At 39.1% G+C, this 22,899-nt stretch overlaps 2 protein-coding genes across 2 annotated transcripts in view; one reads left to right on the forward strand and one right to left on the reverse strand.

Annotated features, from left to right (window-relative positions):
* The window catches only part of osbpl1a (oxysterol binding protein-like 1A), a 176,556-nt gene extending 169,018 nt beyond the window's left edge, over positions 1-7,538 (reverse strand). Inside the window, exon 1 of the mRNA XM_062038758.1 lies at positions 7,412-7,538. The gene's annotated coding sequence lies outside the window, so the exon portion shown is untranslated. The remainder of the gene's footprint in view (positions 1-7,411) is intronic.
* impact (impact RWD domain protein) overlaps positions 1-22,899 on the forward strand; it is an 85,168-nt gene that overhangs the window by 13,350 nt on the left and 48,919 nt on the right. The window contains exons 6-7 of the mRNA XM_062038763.1: positions 7,421-7,552; positions 7,620-7,714. Of these exons, the coding sequence (XP_061894747.1) occupies positions 7,421-7,552; positions 7,620-7,714 (227 nt within the window). The remainder of the gene's footprint in view (positions 1-7,420; positions 7,553-7,619; positions 7,715-22,899) is intronic.

The raw sequence follows: 22,899 nt of genomic DNA on the forward strand, positions 1-22,899 counted from the left end.
GGCAACAAGAGAAGTATCCTACACTTCTCATTTGTGAAGTAAATCTGAACAGCATATATGGGCATCTACATCAACTATATGATTTGCCTGAGAAGCTGGACAGGACAAAAAAATAAAAAAATAAAAAATTATTATTTTTTTTAAATTTGTGGCGGACGTAATTCTTTCGTGGCGGGCCGCCACAAATAAATGAATGTGTGGGAAACACTGGTATATATCGGTATCGGTTGATATCGGAATCTGTAATTAAGAGTTGGACAATATCGGATATCGGCAAAAAAGCCATTATCGGACATCTCTAATGTAGACCACAAGGATGTGTTTTAAATGTAGGAAGAAAAAAAAAAAATCATCATATGACTTCTTTATTGCGCTTTATAATCCGGTGCACCTTATGGTCCGAAAAATTCGGTACGTGACAAATGTTGCCTGGATGCACTGCTGTTGAGATGATTGGAACCATATTGTTTTGTGGTCCATAAACAGCAAGAGGGTACCCGGCTGGCTACATGGTGGCCCTCTACAGTCATGCATTTCACAAAACCTGTTTAAGCTTGGAACGCTGCCCGGCGTCTGACTTTGAGTGACAGCACCGGATTGTGATGAATATCTAACTAATACCTCTGGTTGCCTTGACAGCATCTTTTGAGGGGGAGGGGATGCTACCCAAATGAAAGATTTTGTACAAGTGTCACTGAATAAGGTCATCAGCGAGGTCGATGGCGGACCGAGTCCATTACTGACTTTCCTTTGAGTAAAAAGCACAGACGGGGGCCGGAGGGGTGGAGGGGGGGTGGCTCTTAATAGTCCTCGCCGATTGTTGTGTGGCATTGAACGTCTGCTCTCTGGGATTCATGTGGTAATACGACTGAGCTCAGAGACGCCTGATTGACGGCCCCTGGCACGGCGCAGGCTTGCGGTGGGCGGGAGGTGTCGAGTCACCCAAAAGGAAGTGAGAAGGTGCCAACGGGACAAAGGAGACCCGGGCCCGCTGAGGATTAAACGAGGGATTTGAGTGTTTGAGGGAAAAGTTGGTCACATTTCAAACTTGTGGTGATAACAATTAGCGGCTAAAAACTCTTGCAAGCAGCAGTTAATTGGAGCTGTCTGTATCTTAGATAGGACGTTTTACTTTGTGCCACCGGGCAGCCTGGGCTGCTTAAAACAATTAAAAGCACGTCAATGAGCCGCACAGTTGCCCCGGGTGACATGTTCCTCTGTTGCCCTGAGCACCCCCCCCCCCCCCCCACACACACACACATAAGCATATTTTAACATTAATCTTACGCACACACCAAGCCGCTAAAAATATCCACTGCATATATTTTCAACTGTTGTGTGTAAAGTTTTCCCTAAACAGTGTCCACTTCATTCATAATTCAGCAGGGTTTTTTTTGTGGGTTTTTTTAAGCCTCTTTTTTTGTTTTAATCAGAGATGCCGATAAATGCGTTAAAATGTAATATCGGAAATTATCGGTATCGCTTTTTTTATTATCACTATCGTTTTTTGTTTGTTTGTTTTTTATTTTAATTTTTTTGTAATTTTATTAAATCAACATAAAAAACACAAGATACACTTACAATTAGTGCACCAGCCCAAAAAACCTCCCTCCCCCATTTACACTCATTCACACAAAAGGGTTGTTTTTTTCTGTTATTAATATTCTGGTTCCTACATTATATATCAATATATATCAATACAGTCTGCAAGGGATACAGTCCGTAAGCACACATGATTGTGCGTGCTGCTGGTCCACTAATAATACTAACCTTTAACAGTTAATTTGACTTATTTTCATTAATTACTAGTTTCTATGTAACTGTTTTTATATTGTTTTACTTTCTTTTTTATTCAAGAAAATGTTTATAATTTATTTATCTTATTTTTTTATTTTTATTTTTTAAAGTGCCTTATCTTCACCATACTTGGTTGTCCAAATTAGGCATAATAATTAGAGATGTCCGATAATATCGGTCTGCCGATATTATCGGCCGATAAATGCGTTAAAATGTAATATCGGAAATTATCGGTATCGGTTTTTTTATTATCCGTATCGTTTTTTTTTTGGTTTTTTTTTATTAAATCAACATAAAAAACACACGATACACTTACAATTAGTGCACCAGCCCAAAAAACCTCCCTCCCCCATTTACACTCATTCACACAAAAGGGTTGTTTCTTTCTGTTATTAATATTCTGGTTCCTACATTATATATCAATATATATCAATACAGTCTGCAAGGGATACAGTCCGTAAGCACACATGATTGTGCGTGCTGCTGGTCCACTAATAGTACTAACCTTTAACAGTTAATTTGACTCATTTTCATTAATTACTAGTTTCTATGTAACTGTTTTTATATTGTTTTACTTTCTTTTTTAATTCAAGAAAATGTTTATAATTTATTTATCTTATTATTTTTTTTTTTTTTTAAAGTGCCTTATCTTTACCATACTTGGTTGTCCAAATTAGGCATAATAATTAGAGATGTCCGATAATATCGGTCTGCCGATATTATCGGCCAATAAATGCGTTAAAATGTAATATCGGAAATTATCGGTATCGGTTTTTTTTATTATCCGTATCGTTTTTTTTTGTTTTTTTTAATTAAATCCACATAAAAAACACAAGATACACTTACAATTAGTGCACCAACCCAAAAAACCTCCCTCCCCCATTTACACTCATTCACACAAAAGGGTTGTTTCTTTCTGTTGTTAATATTCTGGTTCCTACATTATATATCAATATATATCAATACAGTCTGCAAGGGATACAGTCCGTAAGCACACATGATTGTGCGTGCTGCTGGTCCACTAATAATACTAACCTTTAACAGTTAATTTTACACATTTTCATTAATTACTAGTTTCTATGTAACTGTTTTTATATTGTTTTACTTTCTTTTTTATTCAAGAAAATGTTTTTAATTTATTTATCTTATTTTATTTGATTCATTTTTTTAAAAAGTACCTTATCTTCACCATACCTGGTTGTCCAAATTAGGCATAATAATGTGTTAATTCCGCGACTGTATATATCGGTTGATATCGGTATCGGTAATTAAAGAGTTGGACAATATCGGATATCGGCAAAAAGCCATTATCGGACATCCCTAATAATAATGTGTTAATTCCACGACTGTATATATCAGTTGATATCGGTATCGGTTGATATCGGTATCAGTAATTAAAGAGTTGGACAATATCGGAATATCGGATATCGGCAAAAAGCCATTATCGGACATCCCTAGTTTTAATGATTTTGGCAGATTTTTTTTTGTTTGCGTATTTATTTTCTAACATATTCTACAACATGTTTGCCCTAAATTAAACATTTCCGAGCATAAATGTAGCTAAATTAACTAAACATTAGAGATGTCCGATAATGGCTTTTTTGCCGATATACGATATTCCGATATTGTCCAACTCTTAATTACCGATTCCGATATCAACCGATACCGATATATACAGTCGTGGAATTAACACATTATTATGCCTAATTTTGTTGTGATGCCCCGCTGGATGCATTAAACAATGTAACAAGGTTTTCGAAAATAAATCAACTCAAGTTATGGAAAAAAATGCCAACATGGCACTGCCATATTTATTATTGAAGTCACAAAGTGCATTATTTTTTTTTAACATGCCTCAAAACAGCAGCTTGGAATTTGGGACATGCTCTCCCTGAGAGAGCATGAGGAGGTTGAGGTGGGCGGGGTTTTGTAAGGGGTAGCGGGGGGTGTGTACATTGTAGCTGCAAGGGTTTATGTTGTGTTACGGTGCGGATGTTCTCCCGAAATGTGTTTGTCATTCTTGTTTGGTTGGGAATTCACAGTGTGGCGCATATTTGTAACAGTGTTAAAGTTGTTTATACGGCAACCCTTAGTGTGACCTGTATGGCTGTTGACCAAGTATGCTTTGCATTCCCTTGTGTGTGTGAAAAGCCGTAGATATTATGTGACTGGGCCAGCATGCAAAGGCAGTGCCTTTAAGGCAGTGGTCCCCAACCACCGGGCCGTGGACCGGTACCGGGCCGTGGACCGATTGGTACCGGGCCGCATAAGAAATAAAAAAAATAAAATACTGTTTATTTTTTTTTATTTTTTTTTTATTAAATCAACATAAAAAACACAATATATACATTATATATCAATATAGAGCAATACAGTCTGCAGGGATACAGTCCGTAAGCACACATGATTGTATTTATTTATGAAAAAAAAAAAAAATAATAATAATAACAACCCCCACCCCCCCACCCCACCGGTCCGTGGGACAAATTTTCAAGCGTTGACCGGTCCGCAGCTACAAAAAGGTTGGGGACCACTGCTTTAAGGTTTATTGGCGCTCTGTACTTCTAACGTCCGTGTACACAGCAGCATTTTAAAAAGTCATACATTTTACTTTTTAAAACTGATACCGATCATTTTGAAACAGATACCGATAATTTCCGATATTACATTTTAAAGCATTTATCGGCCGATAATATCGGGCTGCCGATATTATCGGACATCTCTACTAAACATGGTCACTAGATTAGACCATGGCCCCAAAAATCTGTAAATATGTCTTTTTTTCTATTATTGTGTCTCCTATATTGGATTAAAAAAGTGTAAAGAGCTAATTAAGTGTCCTTAATTGAACAATATCACCATGTTTGTCAATGTACACTGAGCAAAAATATAAACGCAACACTTTTGTTTTTGCTCCCATTTTTCATGAGTTGAACTCAGTGATTTAAAACTTGTATTACTTTTACTTTTACAAAAAAACCTATTCCTCTGAAATGTTTACAAATTTGTCTAAACCGGTGTTAGTGAGCATTTCTTCTTTGCCAAGATAATCCATTCCACCTCACAGGTGTGACTGGCCACACTGAATTGTGCAGTTTTATCACACAGCACAATGCCACAGATGTTGCAAGTTTTAAAGGAGCGTGCATTTGACATGCTGACTGCATGAATGTCCACCAGAGCTGTTGCCCGTGAGTTGAATGTTCATTTCTCTACCATTAACCGTCTCCAAAGGCGTTTCAGAGAATTTGGCAGCACATCCAACCGGCCTCACAACCGCAGACCACGTGTAACCACACCAGCTCAACTTCCAAATCCAGCTGGAGCAACTCCATGATCGTCTGAGACCAGCCACCGGGACAGCTGCTGCAACAATTGGTTTGCAAAACCAAAGAATTTCTGCACAAACTGTGAGAAACCGTCTCAGAGAAAACATCCCAGTTCTTGCATGGCCAGCATACTCCCCGGACATGTCACCCATTGAGCATGTGTGGAATGCTGTGGATTGGCGTATACGACAGCGTGTTTCACTTCCTGCCAATATCCAACAACTTGGCACAGCCATTGAAGAGGAGTGGACCAACATTCCACAGTCCACAATCAACAACCTCATCAACTCTATGCGGAGGAGATGTGTTTGCACTGCGTGAGGCAAATGGTGGTCACACCAGATACTGACTGTTTTCGTGACCCCCTCCCAGACCTCCAATAAAGCAAAACTACACATTTCAGAGTGGCCTTTTATAGTAGGCAGCCTAAAGCACACCTGTGCGATAATCATGCTGTTTTAATCAGCATCTTGATATGCCACACCTGTGAGGTGGGATGGATTATCTTGGCAAAGAAGAAATGCTCACTAACACAGATTTGTGAACAATATTTGAGAGGAATAGGTATTTTGTGTATATAGTAAAAGTTGTACATCTTGGAGTTCAACTCATGTAAAATGGGAGCAAAAGCAAAATTGTTGAGTTCATATTTTTGTTCAGTATGTAATAAATATGGTCGCATCATACTTACACATAAGAAAGTATCCAGTAACAAACGTGTCATTCAACTTACTGCCTGGTGTTGCAAAAATCTAAATTATTACACTTCAACTGAAAGGCATAAGTCAACAATTGTTTTTTACAAAGATGTCCGATAATATCGGACTGCCGATATTATCGGCCGATAAATGCTTTAAAATGTAATATCGGAAATTATCGGTATCGGTTTCAAAAAGTAAAATGTATGACTTTTTAAAACGCCGCTGTGTACACGGACGTAGGGAGAAGTACAGAGCGCCAATAAACCTTAAAGGCACTGCCTTTGCGTGCCGGCCCAATCACATAATATCTACGGCTTTTCACACACACACAAGTGAATGCAAGGCATACTTGGTCAACAGCCATACAGGTCACACTGAGGGTGGACCGTATAAACAACTTTAACACTGTTACAAGTATGCGCCACACTGTGAACCCACACCAAACAAGAATGACAAACACGTTTCGGGAGAACATCCGCACCGTAACACAACATAAACACAACAGAACAAATACCCAGAACCCCTTGCAGCACTAACTCTTCCGGGACGCTACAATATACACCCCCCGCTACCCCTCCACCTCAACCTCCTCATGCTCTCTCAGGGAGAGCATGTCCCAAATTCCAAGCTGCTGTATTGAGGCATCTTAAAAAAATGAATGCACTTTGTGACTTCAATAATAAATATGGCAGTGCCATGTTGGCATTTTTATCCATAACTTGAGTTGATTTATTTTGGAAAACCTTGTTACATTGTTTAATGCATCCAGCGGGGCATCACAACAAAATTAGGCATAATAATGTGTTAATTCCACGACTGTATATATCAGTATCGGTTGATATTGGAATCGGTAATTAAGAGTTGGACAATATCGGATATCGGCAAAAAAGCCATTATCGGACATTTCTAGTTTTTTATAATAATTCCATTTGATCCAGCCGATTCTAACATTCCACTCTACAAAATAAAATGACATATGATTTGTGCTGATGTTGGCTGACACCCCAAAATAAAACACCACTACATTTCGACTAGTCATGCAAGTGTAAGAAGAAGTTAAGCACAGTTAATAGCACATTTAATAACTTGCATATTTTTCCGGGTCGGATTCTGAATTGCGTTCAACTTCCGGGGTTGGACTGTAGTTCGCTTTCCCTCGAGATTCTTTTTTTTTTTTTTTTTGTCTTAAGAATTGTTGCCGTCTTATCAAGGAGGTGCATTCTGGGTGCCTTTCATGAGAAGGTCATGATTAATAAGTACAGACCTTCAGTCATTGTGATGCAGCGCACTTGTGCACTGCAGCCAGTAAATATATTGGGAAATTGCAGATCAATCAAAACGGAGTATTTTTTTAAATTTGATTTTTAAATGAGATAAAATTGCAGCCATGCCTTGGCTGCATGCCCTCAGGGAAATGAAGTTTCCAGAAGCAGCGACACTGTATGCCGTACACACGGCAGTAATACTAATAGCTGCAACGCACACAAAGTCAAAGAACTATAGCATAATAATAATAAATACCTATGTAAAGGCAGCTGTGCCTAATGTTGTGTCCAATCAATTCATTAATACTTGATGCTTTACCTCCTTAAGTGGACCAGTCAGGGAGGGTCAACCTCACCGCTGAGGAGGAGGTGGACGACGATGATGAAGATGCGCCAGACTTTGGAGGTCTTACCCTGAGAAGCTCAGAGGATACACATCTCTTCCTGGAACACACAAACGGTACGGATCGCTCAGTGTGAATTAACCACACACACACACACACTTTGTGTGACGTTGTGTCCCGTAGATGAAGAGGTGCCGCAGATAAAACATGGAGGCTGCATCACAGACAGGCGCAGCACCTTCCAGCCTCACCTCGCTGCCGTGGTGACGCCGAGACAGGTAAGCCCGGCGGACACTACATTAGGTACACCTCATTAAAGCTGGACTGACTATTGAAGAGAACACCGCTCTGTTTTCCCAAATCTACAACTTTAAAAATGGGAATGTATTTCGTGGTCTACATATTTTTGGACATGCTCCAGTCTAGGTTTTTCTCGAGTCCCATTTTTCCGTATGTTTGCAAACAGTTCATGTGTGGAGGTGTTCCCTTCAGATTGCAAATGAACCCCACCATCAATGTTCCCTCTAAGGTGCGCGCCTGTGCAATTGCGCGCCGCTCAAGCGTCCTCTGCGCACGGCAAATCTATGCCACGCACAAAATCAAATAAAAAATTAAGCGCATAACAATTTGACACGACACGGACACGACAGAGAAAACAGTTTTCGTCATCGTTGTTCAAATATTGTAACGTCTGTCGAGACGCTTTGAGGACATGAATTCCATCCATCACTTTACTGAGCAAAACTCTTTATTGTCGGCCATAAACACATCACCAAAACAGTAAAAAAAATTATATTTAGCAAAACTGGTCATTTTCTGCAGTATAAACCGGACCAAAAGCAACTTTGTTATATCAACAGCAGCCGCTTGCTCTTTCTCACTTGCGCCAACACATGCACATATGGCACTTAGCCAGTGATGCGTTTACAGCCACACAAAAAGTCGGACAACTCCAACACCACACATAAAGTGTCATTCCAGGTTGTTACACTATGATTTACCAATCAAATGTGTGCTTATTCTAGTGTCATTTATTAGGAATCTTAATTTATAAATATTAATCATGAAATGCTGTTAGTATATTAAATAAATACTAATAAAAATATATTTTTTACAAACAGGAAGTTGCAGGAATGTACACATGATCCCCTGCTTACATCTCATTGTGCAACATGTGAATGTTTTAATGGGAACTAAATGCAATGTCTGAAAGGGGTACAACTTATTTCCAAAGCAGGACCTCCACTCAGACAAACAATACAAGTACACAGTTCATGAAAAACAATATTTGTTGTTATTGTCATTGTAAGTGGGCCTAAACACTTATATTAGAAAATAACCTCATGGAAATGACTGCTGTCATTTGATTATAATAATAAGAGAATGTTGTCTGTCTATCTGTGTTGGCCCTGCGATGAGGTGGGGACTTGTCCAGGGTGTACCCCGCCTTCCGCTCGAATGCAGCTGAGATAGGCTCTAGCGACCCTGAAAGGGACAAGCAGTAGAAAATGGATGGATGGATGGATGGATGGAGATTTAACTTGTTGTTTTGTCAGGTTTGGGACGTGTGATGTTGCTCACATGGGCTCCACTGAATGCTCAGGGAGTTTTTGCGTTTGCTCACACACATGAAAAATTAGAGGGAACATTGCCCGCCCACCCACTGCAAAAATATCACTATTTATCTTTTGAAAATGTACACCGTTGAAATACAGTACAGGCCAAAAGTTTGGACACACCTTCTCAGTCAATGCGTTTTCTTTATTTTCATGACTATTTACATTGTAGATTGTCACTGAAGGCATCAAAACTATGAATGAACACGTGGAGTTGTGTACTTAACACAAACAGGTGAAATAACTGAAAACATGTTTTGTATTCTAATTTCTTCAAAATAGCCACCCTTTGCTCCGATTACTGCTTTGCACACTCTTGGCATTCTCTCGATGAGCTTCAAGCACACCTGTGAAGTGGAAACCATTTCAGGTGACTACCTCTTGAAGCTCATCGAGAGAATGCCAAGAGTGTGCGAAAAAGTAATCAGAGCAAAGGGTGGCTATTTTGAAGAAACTAGAATATAAAATATGTTTTCAGTTATTTCACGTTTTTTTGTTAAGTACATAACTCCACATGTGTTCATTCATAGTTTTGATGCCTTCAGTGACAATCTACAATGTAAATAGTCATGAAAATAAAGAAAACACATTGAATGAGAAGGTGTGTCCAAACTTTCGGCCTGTACTGTATATATCTTAAAAGGTGAACATCACCGCTATTACCCCCAGCGACACGGTCAAAAATAAACTTCATTAACAATATATTAATTTGTCAGTCACAATGTTAAGCGCACAACGGCATATCCAAAAAATAAACAAAAAAACAGCTTTTAGCAGCATTTTTCTAAATACGTTAGAGATGAACAACTCTTTTAAGGGAACAATGCTTTTTTATGCACATGCAGATGCAATTGCCCAGGCTGTGTGTGCATGCCACTCTAGTTTTAATACTTAAGTAATTATATACACTACCGTTCAAAAGTTTGGGGTCACCCAAACAATTTTATGGAATAGCCTTCATTTCTAAGAACAAGAATAGACTGTCGAGTTTCAGATGAAAGTTATCTTTTTCTAGCCATTTTGAGCGTTTAATTGACCCCACAAATGTGATGCTCCAGAAACTCAATCTGCTCAAAGGAAGGTCAGTTTTGTAGCTTCTGTAACGAGCTAAACTGTTTTCAGATGTGTGAACATGATTGCACAAGGGTTTTCTAATCATCAATTAGCCTTCTGAGCCAATGAGCAAACACATTGTACCATTAGAACACTGGAGTGATAGTTGCTGGAAATGGGCCTCTATACACCTATGTAGATATTGCGCCAAAAACCAGACATTTGCAGCTAGAATAGTCATTTACCACATTAGCAATGTATAGAGTGTATTTCTTTAAAGTTAAGACTAGTTTAAAGTTACCTTCATTGAAAAGTACAGTGCTTTTTCTTCAAAAATAAGGACATTTCAATGTGACCCCAAACTTTTGATTAATTTCACTTACCGTATTTTCCGAACTATAGAGTGCACGGGTAGATAAACCGCACCCACATTTTTTTTTCCATATAGTAGCAGCAGATATATATGTTACAACATTCGTTATTTACACAGAAATATTTTGTAACATGTGTATTTACATACCTTAATTGTTTCCAAATGGGGCCCGTAACACGGCAGTAAAACGGCTGATAAAATATAAACACAAGTCATCGTCATGGGCCCACTAGCTGCGGAAGTTTGCTCAATCAGCTAAACAGACTCAATAGCTCCACAGTGACGCCTTAGTGAATTTACTGAGGAATTTGTGAAACTGAAGCAATACAAACATAATGCCACTGAAGCTAATAGTACTAACACTGACACTTGTAAACGTGTTAGCATATTAACTAATGCTAACATTATATCACGATAACACATACACATGCATGAAAACACTCCTACAGACATCAATGAAGCCATCTTCATTAGTAAGTATAAACATTTTTAGTTATATTGTAAAACTTACAAACGTTAATTAAAGTGATGGATGAAACGTAGAAACGCTATAGATGGCTAAAGGCGGAAGGGCACTTCTACTACCAGTTGAAAGCACCAAATGAAAAGGACAGTGCATCACCTACAATGAGCACATTTTCAGTGTCTTTGCTTGATTTTTGTTTTTAAACTATTTGCATTATGGCCGTTAGCAAAGAAAAATCCTTAAATTAGCTGCACCATTTTATAAGCCACAGGGTTCAAAGCAAAGGAAAAAAGCAAAAGTCCAAAATTTACGGTTTTTACATTTAAAACATTTTTTTATTTTTTTTACATAATTACATATCTTTTTATTTTGGTAAAATGCTCTTGTGCTCCAAAATTTTATTTTTGGTATGGGAAAATTCTAAATTTGTAATGTCACTGTCAAAGTATGAGGATAGGACACTACCTTATGGAATGTTTACAATAAAAACAACCAAATTAGAATGATATTTCAGAATAATTCCCATCAATATAGTAATATTAGTGTAAATTTAAATGATTTTGATCTTATCTTACAACTGCTATGAGTGGCTGTTTTATTGATAACAAAAAAATAACTATAATAACGGGCCAAATACACGTTTGTTATACATCAAATCAAATCAACTTTATTTATAAAGTACATTTAAAATTTACCACAGAGGTAGCCAAAGTGCTGTACAATGGGCAGGTTAAAAGATAATATGAGAACCGAGCAAACACAACACAACACAAACAGAACACGATAAAAAATAAATAAATAAAACATAAAAACATAAAAACAGATCATATACATCAGAGCAGGCGGTAAGGTATGACATGAGAAGGAATAACACGGCAAGCTCCAGACTGCTTATACTAGAAATGCCCACATAAGTACATCCGTCAATCTGTGACATCACAAATGGTCCACTGTTTTAAAAAAAAAGACTGCAAAAGAGTGTTCAGAGGCCTCCAAAACAGCCCAAATGCATCAACCTTTGACGCTTTGGTATCGTTAACACCATTATTCAACATTGTAACGCCATAAGTCAGAAAAGAGGACAATTATTTAAGGTTAGTCCAGAACAGAGAAATTCATACAGCCCCTTTCGTCACGGTTTATCTGACACATGAAACATGACAAATTGGGGGGTGCACTATCCACTTGTTTAATATCTTAAAATCTGCTTTGTGGCAACTCAAACTTTGACCACAGCGTCAGTTGCTATGTAGAGTGGCGCTTTCCATCGTTTTCAGCAGACTGCATTGCAAAATGATTAACCCCCCCCCGTCTTCCTCTCACAAGAGATCCACCCAGGAACTGGGCCATATGATCCCTTCCCTACTGTATCGGCCCGATGTGGATGAAAACCATCCACATTTTTAAATGCTAAATCATTTTCAAGTTCCAAGCGATGGCCTGCCTTGCACTTTGCTACATTTTATGCTGTGAGAATTCCCAGAAAAACATCACGCACAGAATGTGTTTAACGAAACATTCATGTTTTTTTTTTATGATTCACAATTGTCAACATAATCCAAGTGCCCTGCTGGTTCTCTCACAAAAGAACATATATTTAAATATGTTGCATATTCAGGTGAACTTATTCTCTTGTACCTCAGGTTTTAAATGACGCTGTCAGAGAGGTGAGAATGTTAACAATAAGCAATTTGCACCTTTCTAGCATTTAGGTTACAGGTCAGTGTTTCCCACAGGACCTCAATCTATTTGTGGCTGTGTAACATGTAATCAAATATGCAAAACCGGTAGTCATTTTATGGATGCTGCAGTCGAGAGAAATTATTTTGTGGGAGTCAAAAACATGAGTAGAAAAAGACTTCCCACACTGGGGAAATTAAGTGGTTGCAGCGCAGATACAAAAATCCATAAAAATATGTAAAAAGTAAATGAAAACAAGAGGGAAATATTAAAGAACACAAATGACATGAAATACATTATAAGAGCCACTTCAGTGGAACCCATTTCTACATACAGCTTCAAAAATACCCTGGACATAAACTTTTTGAACTGCTGCCCTTGGGCAGGAGATACAGGACAATAAAATGCCGGACAAACAGACTGAAGAACACTTTTTACCCAAGTGCAATAGTGTCGCTGAACACAAGACGACATTAATGACTGTGCATGTGAGCTGTGTGCTTGGTATTTTTATGTATTTTTATGTATTTTTATGTATTTTTATCTATTTATCTATGTTCTTATGTTTTTATGTGTTATGAATTTGCACTACATTAGTTTTGCTTACAATTTCTTTGTACAATGTACAATGACAATAAAGATATATTCTATTCTATTGTATTCTAAAAATGAGAATCCAAACTTTATCACTTAATAATGCCTATTGCACAGGGAGCAGACCCAACAAAGCAACTAAGAGAGCTGCCTCCGTCCTAGGCTGTCCACGCTCATGAGCGAGAATCTGTCCAGTAAGACTGAAGTATATCTGATACTTGCTCATTCAGCCAGGGCTCCGTGAAGCATGTCCGCCTGTAAGTGCTTTGATATAGACCCATGGCAGCACCTCAGGCATTCCGATTTCACACTTTGTTCTGTGGCCCTTGAATGCACCACATACACAATAATTATAATAATAATTATAGATTTTATTTGTAAAAAGCACTTTACATTGAGTAAACAACCTCAAAATGCTACAGTGTATTAAAAAAATAAAAATAAAAAGATTAAAAAATAAATACAAATAAAAACTAGAACTGCCAAATAGCTAAAACTAGTATGCATATATCTAAAAAAAAGGCTTTTTTAAAAAGAAGGGTTTTTAAGCCTTTTTTAAAAGCATCCACAGTCTGTGGTGCCCTCAGGAGGTCAGGGAGAGCGTTCCACAGACTGGGAGCGGCGCAGCAGAAAGTTAGCTAAGTAAGTCCTCCAAAGAGAAGGCAAGCTGCCATGCGTTTAGCTCCAACACACACATCGGTATCTTTGCCACTCAAAACCCAGTTTCAATCTCTGCAGACACTTCATCGTTTTAAGAGCCTCTCCGACTCAAAAAGTCTCACTAGATTTGTCGCTTTTTTGAAAAAAATGTCAAAAGGGCTCCGATTCCTCGCTACATATTAGTTTTTTTTCTGATACCGATATTGATCCGATACAATACCAGCACGAATCATACATCCATCCATTTTCTACCGCCTGTCCCTTTTGGGGTAGCGTGGAATGTTAGAAAAGGTTTGATGAAGTGAATTTAGTTAAATGGAGAACAATGGTAGGCATGAAAAACACTGACCTATTTATTATTAACCGTTCGGAATGGACTCATTCCCTTTGAGTGGTAAATAGTTTTGGCGACACCTAGTGGCCACAATAATTCATTCAGTTAAGTTAATGACGCATTAGGTTGAAAGAATTCGGACACATTTGTTGCTGCTTTTTCCCGTAAATAATATGCACCTATAATTATTTGGTACTTGTTGACTGTATATCAGGGGTCCCCAAACTTTTTGACTCGGGGGCCGCATTGGGTTAAAAAAATTTGGCCGGGGGCCAGGCTGTATATATATATATATATATATATATATATATATATATATATATATATATATATATATATATATATATATATATATATATATATATATATATATATGTATATATATATATATGTATATATATATATATATATGTATATATATATATATATATATATATATATATATATATATACATATATATATATATATATATATATATATATATATATATATATATACACATATATATATATATATATATATATATATATATATATATATACATTGTCTTTATAATACGTTTTGTCATTTAACATCAATTAATTTTGATGTTCATCAACATTTAACATTGTCACGTTATCGATGGGAAAATTCACCGAGAGTAACAAGCGATAGAAAATGGATTAGAAAGGAAAGATAAAAAAATATAGAAAAATATAAAAAAATTACAACTTTTTTTTTTTTTTTACTTGGGACTTCCAGTGGGCCGGATTTTGGATGCTGGGGGGCCGGATCCAGCCAGTGGGCCGTAGTTTGGGTACCCCTGCTGTATATTGACAAAAATGCTGTTTTAGACTGAATATTGTTTAGGACACTTATTACGTATGTCTAGCTTGTGCGCTATAGTGTGCTTAGCTGTTGTGTAGCTGCTAGCTCCTAGTAGCCTATGGCAGTGATTTTCAACCACTTTGCCACAGCCGTGAGATACAGTCTGGTGTGCCGTGGGAGATTATCTAATTTCACCTATTTGGGGTAAAAAAAATATTTTTTGCAAACCAGTGATTATAGTCTGCAAATGATGTGTTGTTGTTGAGTGTCTAGAGCTACTCGGCAGAGTAACCGTGTAATACTCTTCCATATCAGTAGGTGGCAGCGGGTAGCTAATTGCTTTGTATATGTCGGAAACAGCGGGAGGCAGCGTGCAGGTAAAAGGGTGTCTAATGCTTAAACCAAAAATTAAAAAAAGGTGAGTGGCCCTAAGAAAAGGCATTGAAGTTTAGGGAAGGCTATGCAGAACGAGACTAAAACTGAACTGGCTACAAAGTAAACAAAAACAGAATGCTGGACGACAGCAAAGACTTACTGTGGAGCAAAGATGGCGTCCACAATGTACACCCGAACATGACTTCACTAAAGTACAAGAAAAGACCAACTTTGTGTGCTTATTGAGGAGGACATTTACAAACCCCAAAACCAGTGAAGTTGGCACGTTGTGTAAATGGTAAATAAAAACAGAATACAATGATTGGCTCATCCTTTTCAACTTATTCAACAGTTGAATAGACTGCAAAGACAAGATATTTAACGTTCCAACTGGTACACTTTATATTTTGCAAATATTAGCTCATTTGGAATTTGATGCCTGCAACATGCTTCAAAAAAGCTGGCACAAGTGGCAAAAAAGACTGAGAAAGTTGGGGAATGCTCATCAAACACTTATTTGGAACATCCCACAGGTGAACAGGCTAATTGGGAACAGGTGGGTGCCGTGATTGTGTATAAAAGCAGCTTCCATGAAATGCTCAGTCATTCATACAAACAAGGATGGGGCGAGGGTCACCACTTTGTCAACAAATGCCTGAGCAAATTGTCCAACAGTTTAAAGAACAACATTTCTCAACGAGCTATTGCAAGGAATTTAGGGATTTCACCATCTACGGTCCGTTATATCATAAAAAGGTTCAGAGAATCTGGAGAAATCACGGCAAGGCCGGAAACCCAACATTGAATCATGGATCCCTCAGGCGGTACTACATCAAAAAGCGACATCAGTGCGTAAAGGATATCACCACATGGACTCAGGCTCACTTCAGAAAACCACTGTCAGTAACTACAGTCCGTCGCTACATCTGTAAGTGCAAGTTAAAACTCTGCTATGCAAAGCGGAAGCCATTTATCAACAACACCCAGACACACTGCCGGCTTGTCTTTGCAGTGTATTCAATTGAATATAAGTGGAAAAGGATTTGCAAATCATTGTATTCCGCTTCTATTTACACAACGTGCCAACTTCACTGGTTTTGGGTGTTGTAGATGTTAACTGGCTGTCCAGCGTTGCACAAGTAAACACGCTGGAAGACTATCGGGGCTTATATCAGAGATTTCGGACGCAAGCAAATAGGATCCCGTACTATAACATCGGATCAGGACACCCCTACTAAATTTGTCGCTAAGTTGGCAACACGACTCCCCCCTGCTGCTGCTTCCTCCTATTCTCTGGCAGACTACTGTATGAGGTGCGTTAAGAAGCAGAGATACAAGCACGGTCCCGTTGTGATGTGTTCACGAGCATGGGAATCGCTAAATCAAAACCAAACAAGTGTGTTTCTTGTTAATGATTCAAATCCATTCACCGATAATACCAACTCATCCTTTAAAAGCTTCCTTCATGCATGCATGGACCGGCTGGAAGGTGTCAATGGTGCAAAAATAAATGTTGACATCTTCCGCCAGCCAGGCGGCGAATTAACAAAGTGTGACATTTACATCGTATCTCGCAACGGTCTGGAAGTGTTCAATTTGGCTTCCGATGTTACCGTTGGGAAAAAAAAACAGGAAAAATCATTTGTTCCACCAGGTGCAGTTGGTTTGTGTTTGCCATGTATTCATTTTTTATTGGCTTTATTATCCGCACACACGCCGACTGTATAGACGTCCTTAGGCTTTCACTGGAGAGGTAACCTGAATAGTGTCGTTACAAATAGGAGCTTATTACTCATTTATGTACAAAAGTATTGGCAAATAAGCGCCATATTATACAGCGACACATCAAAAATCAACGATGGAATGGGGAAAATAGTAATGATAACCCTAGAACAGGAGTCGGAAACCCAAAATGTTGGAAGAGCCATATTGGAAAGAAAAAACATCGGAAATTATCTGTATCGGTTTCATAATTATCGGTATCGGTTTCAAAAAGTAAAATGTATGACTTTTTAAAACACCGCTGTGTACACGGACGTAGGGAGAAGTACAGAGCGCCAATAAACCTTAAAGGCACTGCCTTTCCGTGCCGGCCCAGTCACATAATATCTACGGCTTTTCACACACAAAAGTGAATGCAAGTCATACTTGGTCAACAGCCATACAGGTCACACTGAGAGTGGCGGTATAAACAACTTTAACACTGTTACTTCCAAGATATTCCAAGATGGCTGCGCTTCAGAGCAGCGGCTTCGTGCGAGCGCTCCTGGAAGTGAGGGCAAAAATACCCCTCAATTCAGTCAATTTCATGGCTGGCTCACAGCGTGTTCACTCCGTGATCACTTACGACCGACTTACAATTCTGGATGTGGAGAGATCGGGCCATTTTGGGCTGATAGATGCGTGTACGATGGACCTGCTCGCTAGCTTGGGAATTCTTCGCGAGCTACATCCAGCAGTGGCCTTTGAAGCAGCGGCGTCGACTACCAGCGGAGACGGTCAGCGAAAAAGACGTAAGCGGTGCGCTCGGAAGCAGAAGCGGGGGTGTCGGGCGGGGCTAACAACAAAGCTAAATGCGTTGTTGTTAGCGGGGCTAACGAAAAAGCTAAATGCTAATCCACAAAGAAGCGCTAATAAGGAGTCTGTTAAGCTAGAACTAGCCAGCGCCAGGCTGGATAATCCCTGCACACATAGCAATTCTTCTAGAATAATATACAACTCACATAATGTTTTTTCTGCGTCAGAGGTGGACATGCATTTTACTGAGGTGGCAAACAATCTAAAAATTCCTGTCATATCAATTCCTAGATATGGTCGAAATTATTTAAAGTGCACTATGCATAATAAACGTAACATTATTAATATTGCTACTACGGATACTTTCAACAAAAACTCCTCAAAACAGCCCACTACCTATAATATGGGCTTTTTAAACATAAGGTCATTGTCTTCCAAAACGTTATTAGTTAATGAAGTCATCAGAGACAACAATCTTGATGTCGTTGGTTTAGCCGAGACCTGGCTCAAACCAGACGAATTTTTTGCGCTGGGTGAGGCGTCTCCTCCTGGCTATGCGGGAACGCATATTGCCCGCCCCATAAAAAGGGGTGGGGGTGTTGCACTAATATACAACAAAAACTTTAGCCTTACCTCGGACCTAAATAATAAATATAACTCGTTTGAGGTGCTCACTATGAGGTTTGTCACACCGCTGCCTCTCCACCTGGCTGCCATCTACCGCCCCCCTGGGCCCTATTCGGACTTTATCAATGAATTTTCAGAGTTCGTTGCTGATCTAGTGACGCACGCCGACAATATAATCATAATGGGAGACTTTAACATCCATATGAATACCCCATCGGACCCTCCATGCGTGGCGCTCCAGACTATAATTGATAGCTGTGGTCTTACACAAATAATAAATGAACCCACGCATCGCAACGGTAATACGATAGATCTAGTGCTTGTCAGGGGTGTCACCACCTCTAAAGTTACGATACTCCCGTACACTAAAGTAATGTCCGATCATTACCTTATAAAATTCGAAGTTCTGACTCATTGTCAACAAACTAATAATAATAATAATAACTACTATAGCAGCCGCAACATTAATACTGCCACAACGACGACTCTTACTGACCTACTGCCTTCAGTAATGGCACCTTTCCCAAATTATGTGGGCTCTATTGATAACCTCACTAACAACTTTAACGACGCCCTGCGCGACACCATTGATATTGTAGCACCGCTAAAGCTAAAAAGGGCCCCTAAAAGGCGTACCCCATGGTTTACAGAAGAAACTAAAGCCCAGAAATTATCATGTAGAAAGCTGGAACGCAAATGGCGTGCGACTAAACTTGAGGTTTTCCATCAAGCATGGAGTGATAGTTTAATAACTTATAAACGCATGCTTACCTCAGCTAAAGCTAAATATTACTCAAATCTCATCCACCTCAACAAAAATGATCCTAAATTTTTGTTTAGTACAGTAGCATCGCTAACCCAACAAGGGACTCCTCCCAGTAGCTCCACCCACTCAGCAGATGACTTTATGAATTTCTTTAATAAGAAAATTGAACTCATCAGAAAAGAGATTAAAGACAATGCATCCCAGCCACAACTGGGTTCTATTAACACAAATATGACTGTATATACGACGGACATTGCCCTCCAAAATAGCTTCTCTCTCTTTGATGAAATAACATTGGAGGAATTGTTAAAATGTGTAAATGGGACAAAACAAACAACATGTTTACTTGACCCAATTCCTGGGAAACTTATCAAGGAGCTTTTTGTTTTATTAGGTCCATCAGTGTTAAATATTATAAACCTATCACTTTCCTCTGGTACTGTTCCTCTAGCATTCAAAAAAGCGGTTATTCATCCTCTACTCAAAAGACCTAACCTCGATCCTGACCTCATGGTAAACTACCGGCCGGTGTCCCACCTACCGTTTATCTCGAAAATTCTCGAAAAAATTGTCGCACAGCAGCTAAATGAACACTTAGTGACTAACAATCTCTGTGAACCTTTTCAATCCGGTTTCAGGGCAAATCACTCTACGGAGACAGCCCTCGCAAAAATGACTAATGATCTATTGCTGACGATGGATTCTGATGCTTCATCTATGTTGCTGCTTCTTGATCTTAGCGCCGCTTTCGATACTGTTGATCATAATATTTTATTAGAGCGTATCAAAACGCGTATTGGGATGTCAGACTTAGCCTTGTCTTGGTTTAACTCTTATCTTACTGACAGGATGCAGTGTGTCTCCCATAACAATGTGACCTCGGACTATGTTAAGGTAACGTGCGGAGTTCCCCAGGGTTCAGTTCTTGGCCCTGCACTCTTTAGTATTTACATGCTGCCGCTGGGTGACATCATACGCAAGTACGGTGTTAGCTTTCACTGTTATGCTGATGACACTCAACTCTACATGCCCCTAAAGCTGACCAACACGCCGGACTGTAGTCAGCTGGAGGCGTGTCTTAATGAAATTAAACAATGGATGTCCGCTAACTTTTTGCAACTCAACGCTAAGAAAACGGAAATGCTGATTATCGGTCCTGCTCAACACCAACATCTATTTAATAATACCACCTTAACATTTGACAACCAAACAATTAAACAAGGCGACTCGGTAAAGAATCTGGGTATTATCTTCGACCCAACTCTCTCGTTTGAGTCACACATTAAGAGTGTTACTAAAACGGCCTTCTTTCATCTCCGTAATATCGCTAAAATTCGTTCCATTTTGTCCACAAGCGATGCTGAGATCATTATCCATGCGTTCGTTACATCTCGTCTCGATTACTGTAACGTATTATTTTCGGGCCTCCCTATGTCTAGCATTAAAAGATTACAGATGGTACAAAATGCGGCTGCTAGACTTTTGACAAAAACAAGAAAGTTTGATCATATTACGCCTATACTGGCTCACTTGCACTGGCTTCCTGTGCACCTAAGATGCGACTTTAAGGTTTTACTACTTACGTATAAAATACTACACGGTCAAGCTCCTGCCTATCTTGACGATTGTATTGTACCATATGTCCCGGCAAGAAATCTGCGTTCAAAGAACTCCGGCTTATTAGTGATTCCCAGAGCCCAAAAAAAGTCTGCGGGCTATAGAGCGTTTTCTATTCGGGCTCCAATACTATGGAATGCCCTCCCGGTAAAAGTTAGAGATGCTACCTCAGTAGAAGCATTTAAGTCTCATCTTAAAACTCATTTGTATACTCTAGCCTTTAAATAGACTCCCTTTTTAGACCAGTTGATCTGCCGTTTCTTTTCTTTTCTTTTCTACTCTGCTCCGGGGTGGACCGCTAGCCTGTCCATCAGATGGGGACATCTCTACGCTGCTGACCCGTCTCCACTCGGGATGGTTCCCGCTGGCCCCACCATGGACTGGACTTTCGCTGATGTGTTGGACTTTCACAATATTATATCAGACCCACTCGACACCGAGGATGTCGTTGTGGCTTGTACAGCCCTTTGAGACACTAGTGATTTAGGGCTATATAAATAAACATTGATTGATTGATTGATTGTTACAAATATGCGCCACACTGTGAACCCACACCAAACAAGAATGACAAACACATTTCGGGAGAACATCTGCACCGTAACACAAAATAAACACAACAGAACAAATACCCAGAACCCCTTGCAGCACTAACTCTTCCGGGACGCTACAATACACCCCCCCCCGCTACCTCCTATCGCCCACCTCAACCCCGCCCACCTCAACCTCCTCATGCTCTCTCAGGGAGATTATGTCCCAAATTCCAAGCTGCTGTTTTGAGGCATGTTAAAAAAAATAATGCACTTTGTGACTTCAATAATAAATATGGCAGTGCCATGTTGGCATTTTTTTCCATAACTTGAGTTGGTTTATTTTGTAAAACCTTGTTACATTGTTTAATGCATCCAGTGGGGCATCACAACAAAATTAGGCATAATAATGTGTTAATTCCACGACTGTATGTATCGGTATCGGTTGATATCGGTATCGGTAATTAAGAGTTGGACAATATCGGATATCGGTAAAAAAGCCATTATCGGACATCTCTACTTAGAATGCATAAAAAAAGAAAAACACGTGTTTTTGTTTTACATAAGGGTTGTGAATTATAGGCAAAACACCAAAAAAAGTGCAGTTTCCCTTAAAAATAGATAAAGAATTAATTTCATCCAACTCGTAGTTTAGTAATGGATTCAACAGAAGGTGCGTCTCAATACTTTTATCCATTAAAGGCCTTCTGAAATGAATTTTTTTTATTTAAACGGGGATAGCAGATCCATTCTATGTGTCATACTTGATCATTTCGCGATATTGCCATATTTTTGCTGAAAGGATTTAGTAGAGAAAATCGACGATAAAGTTCGCAACTTTTGCTCGCTGATAAAAAAAGCCTTGCCTGTACCGGAAGTAGCGTGACGTCACAGGAGGCAATATTCCTCACAATTTTCCTTTGTTTACAATGGAGCGAGAGAGATTCGGACCGAGAAAGTGACGATTACCCCATTAATTTGAGCGAGGATGAAAGATTCGTAGATGAGGAACGTTACAGTGAAGGACTAGAGAGGCAGTGATGGACGTATCTTTTTTCGCTCTGACCGTAACTTAGGTACAAGCTGGCTCATTAGATTCCACACTCTCCTTTTTCTATTGTGGATCACGGATTTGTATTTTAAACCACCTCGGATACTATATCCTCTTGAAAATGAGAGTCGAGAACGCGAAATGGACATTCAGTGCCTTCTATCTCCACGACAATACATCGGCGAAATGCTTTAGCTACGAGCTAACGTGATAGCATCGTGCTTTAACTGCATATAGAAACAAAAAAAATAAACCCCTGACTGGAAGGACAGATAGAAAATCAACAATACTATTAAACCGTGGACATGTAACTACACGGTTAATGCTTTCCAGGCTGGCGAAGGTTAACAATGCTGTGCTAACGACGCCATTGAAGCTAACTTAGCAACCGGACCGCAC

This window comes from Entelurus aequoreus, linkage group LG27 (assembly GCF_033978785.1).
Source record: "Entelurus aequoreus isolate RoL-2023_Sb linkage group LG27, RoL_Eaeq_v1.1, whole genome shotgun sequence".
Classification (NCBI taxonomy): Eukaryota; Metazoa; Chordata; class Actinopteri; order Syngnathiformes; family Syngnathidae; genus Entelurus; species Entelurus aequoreus.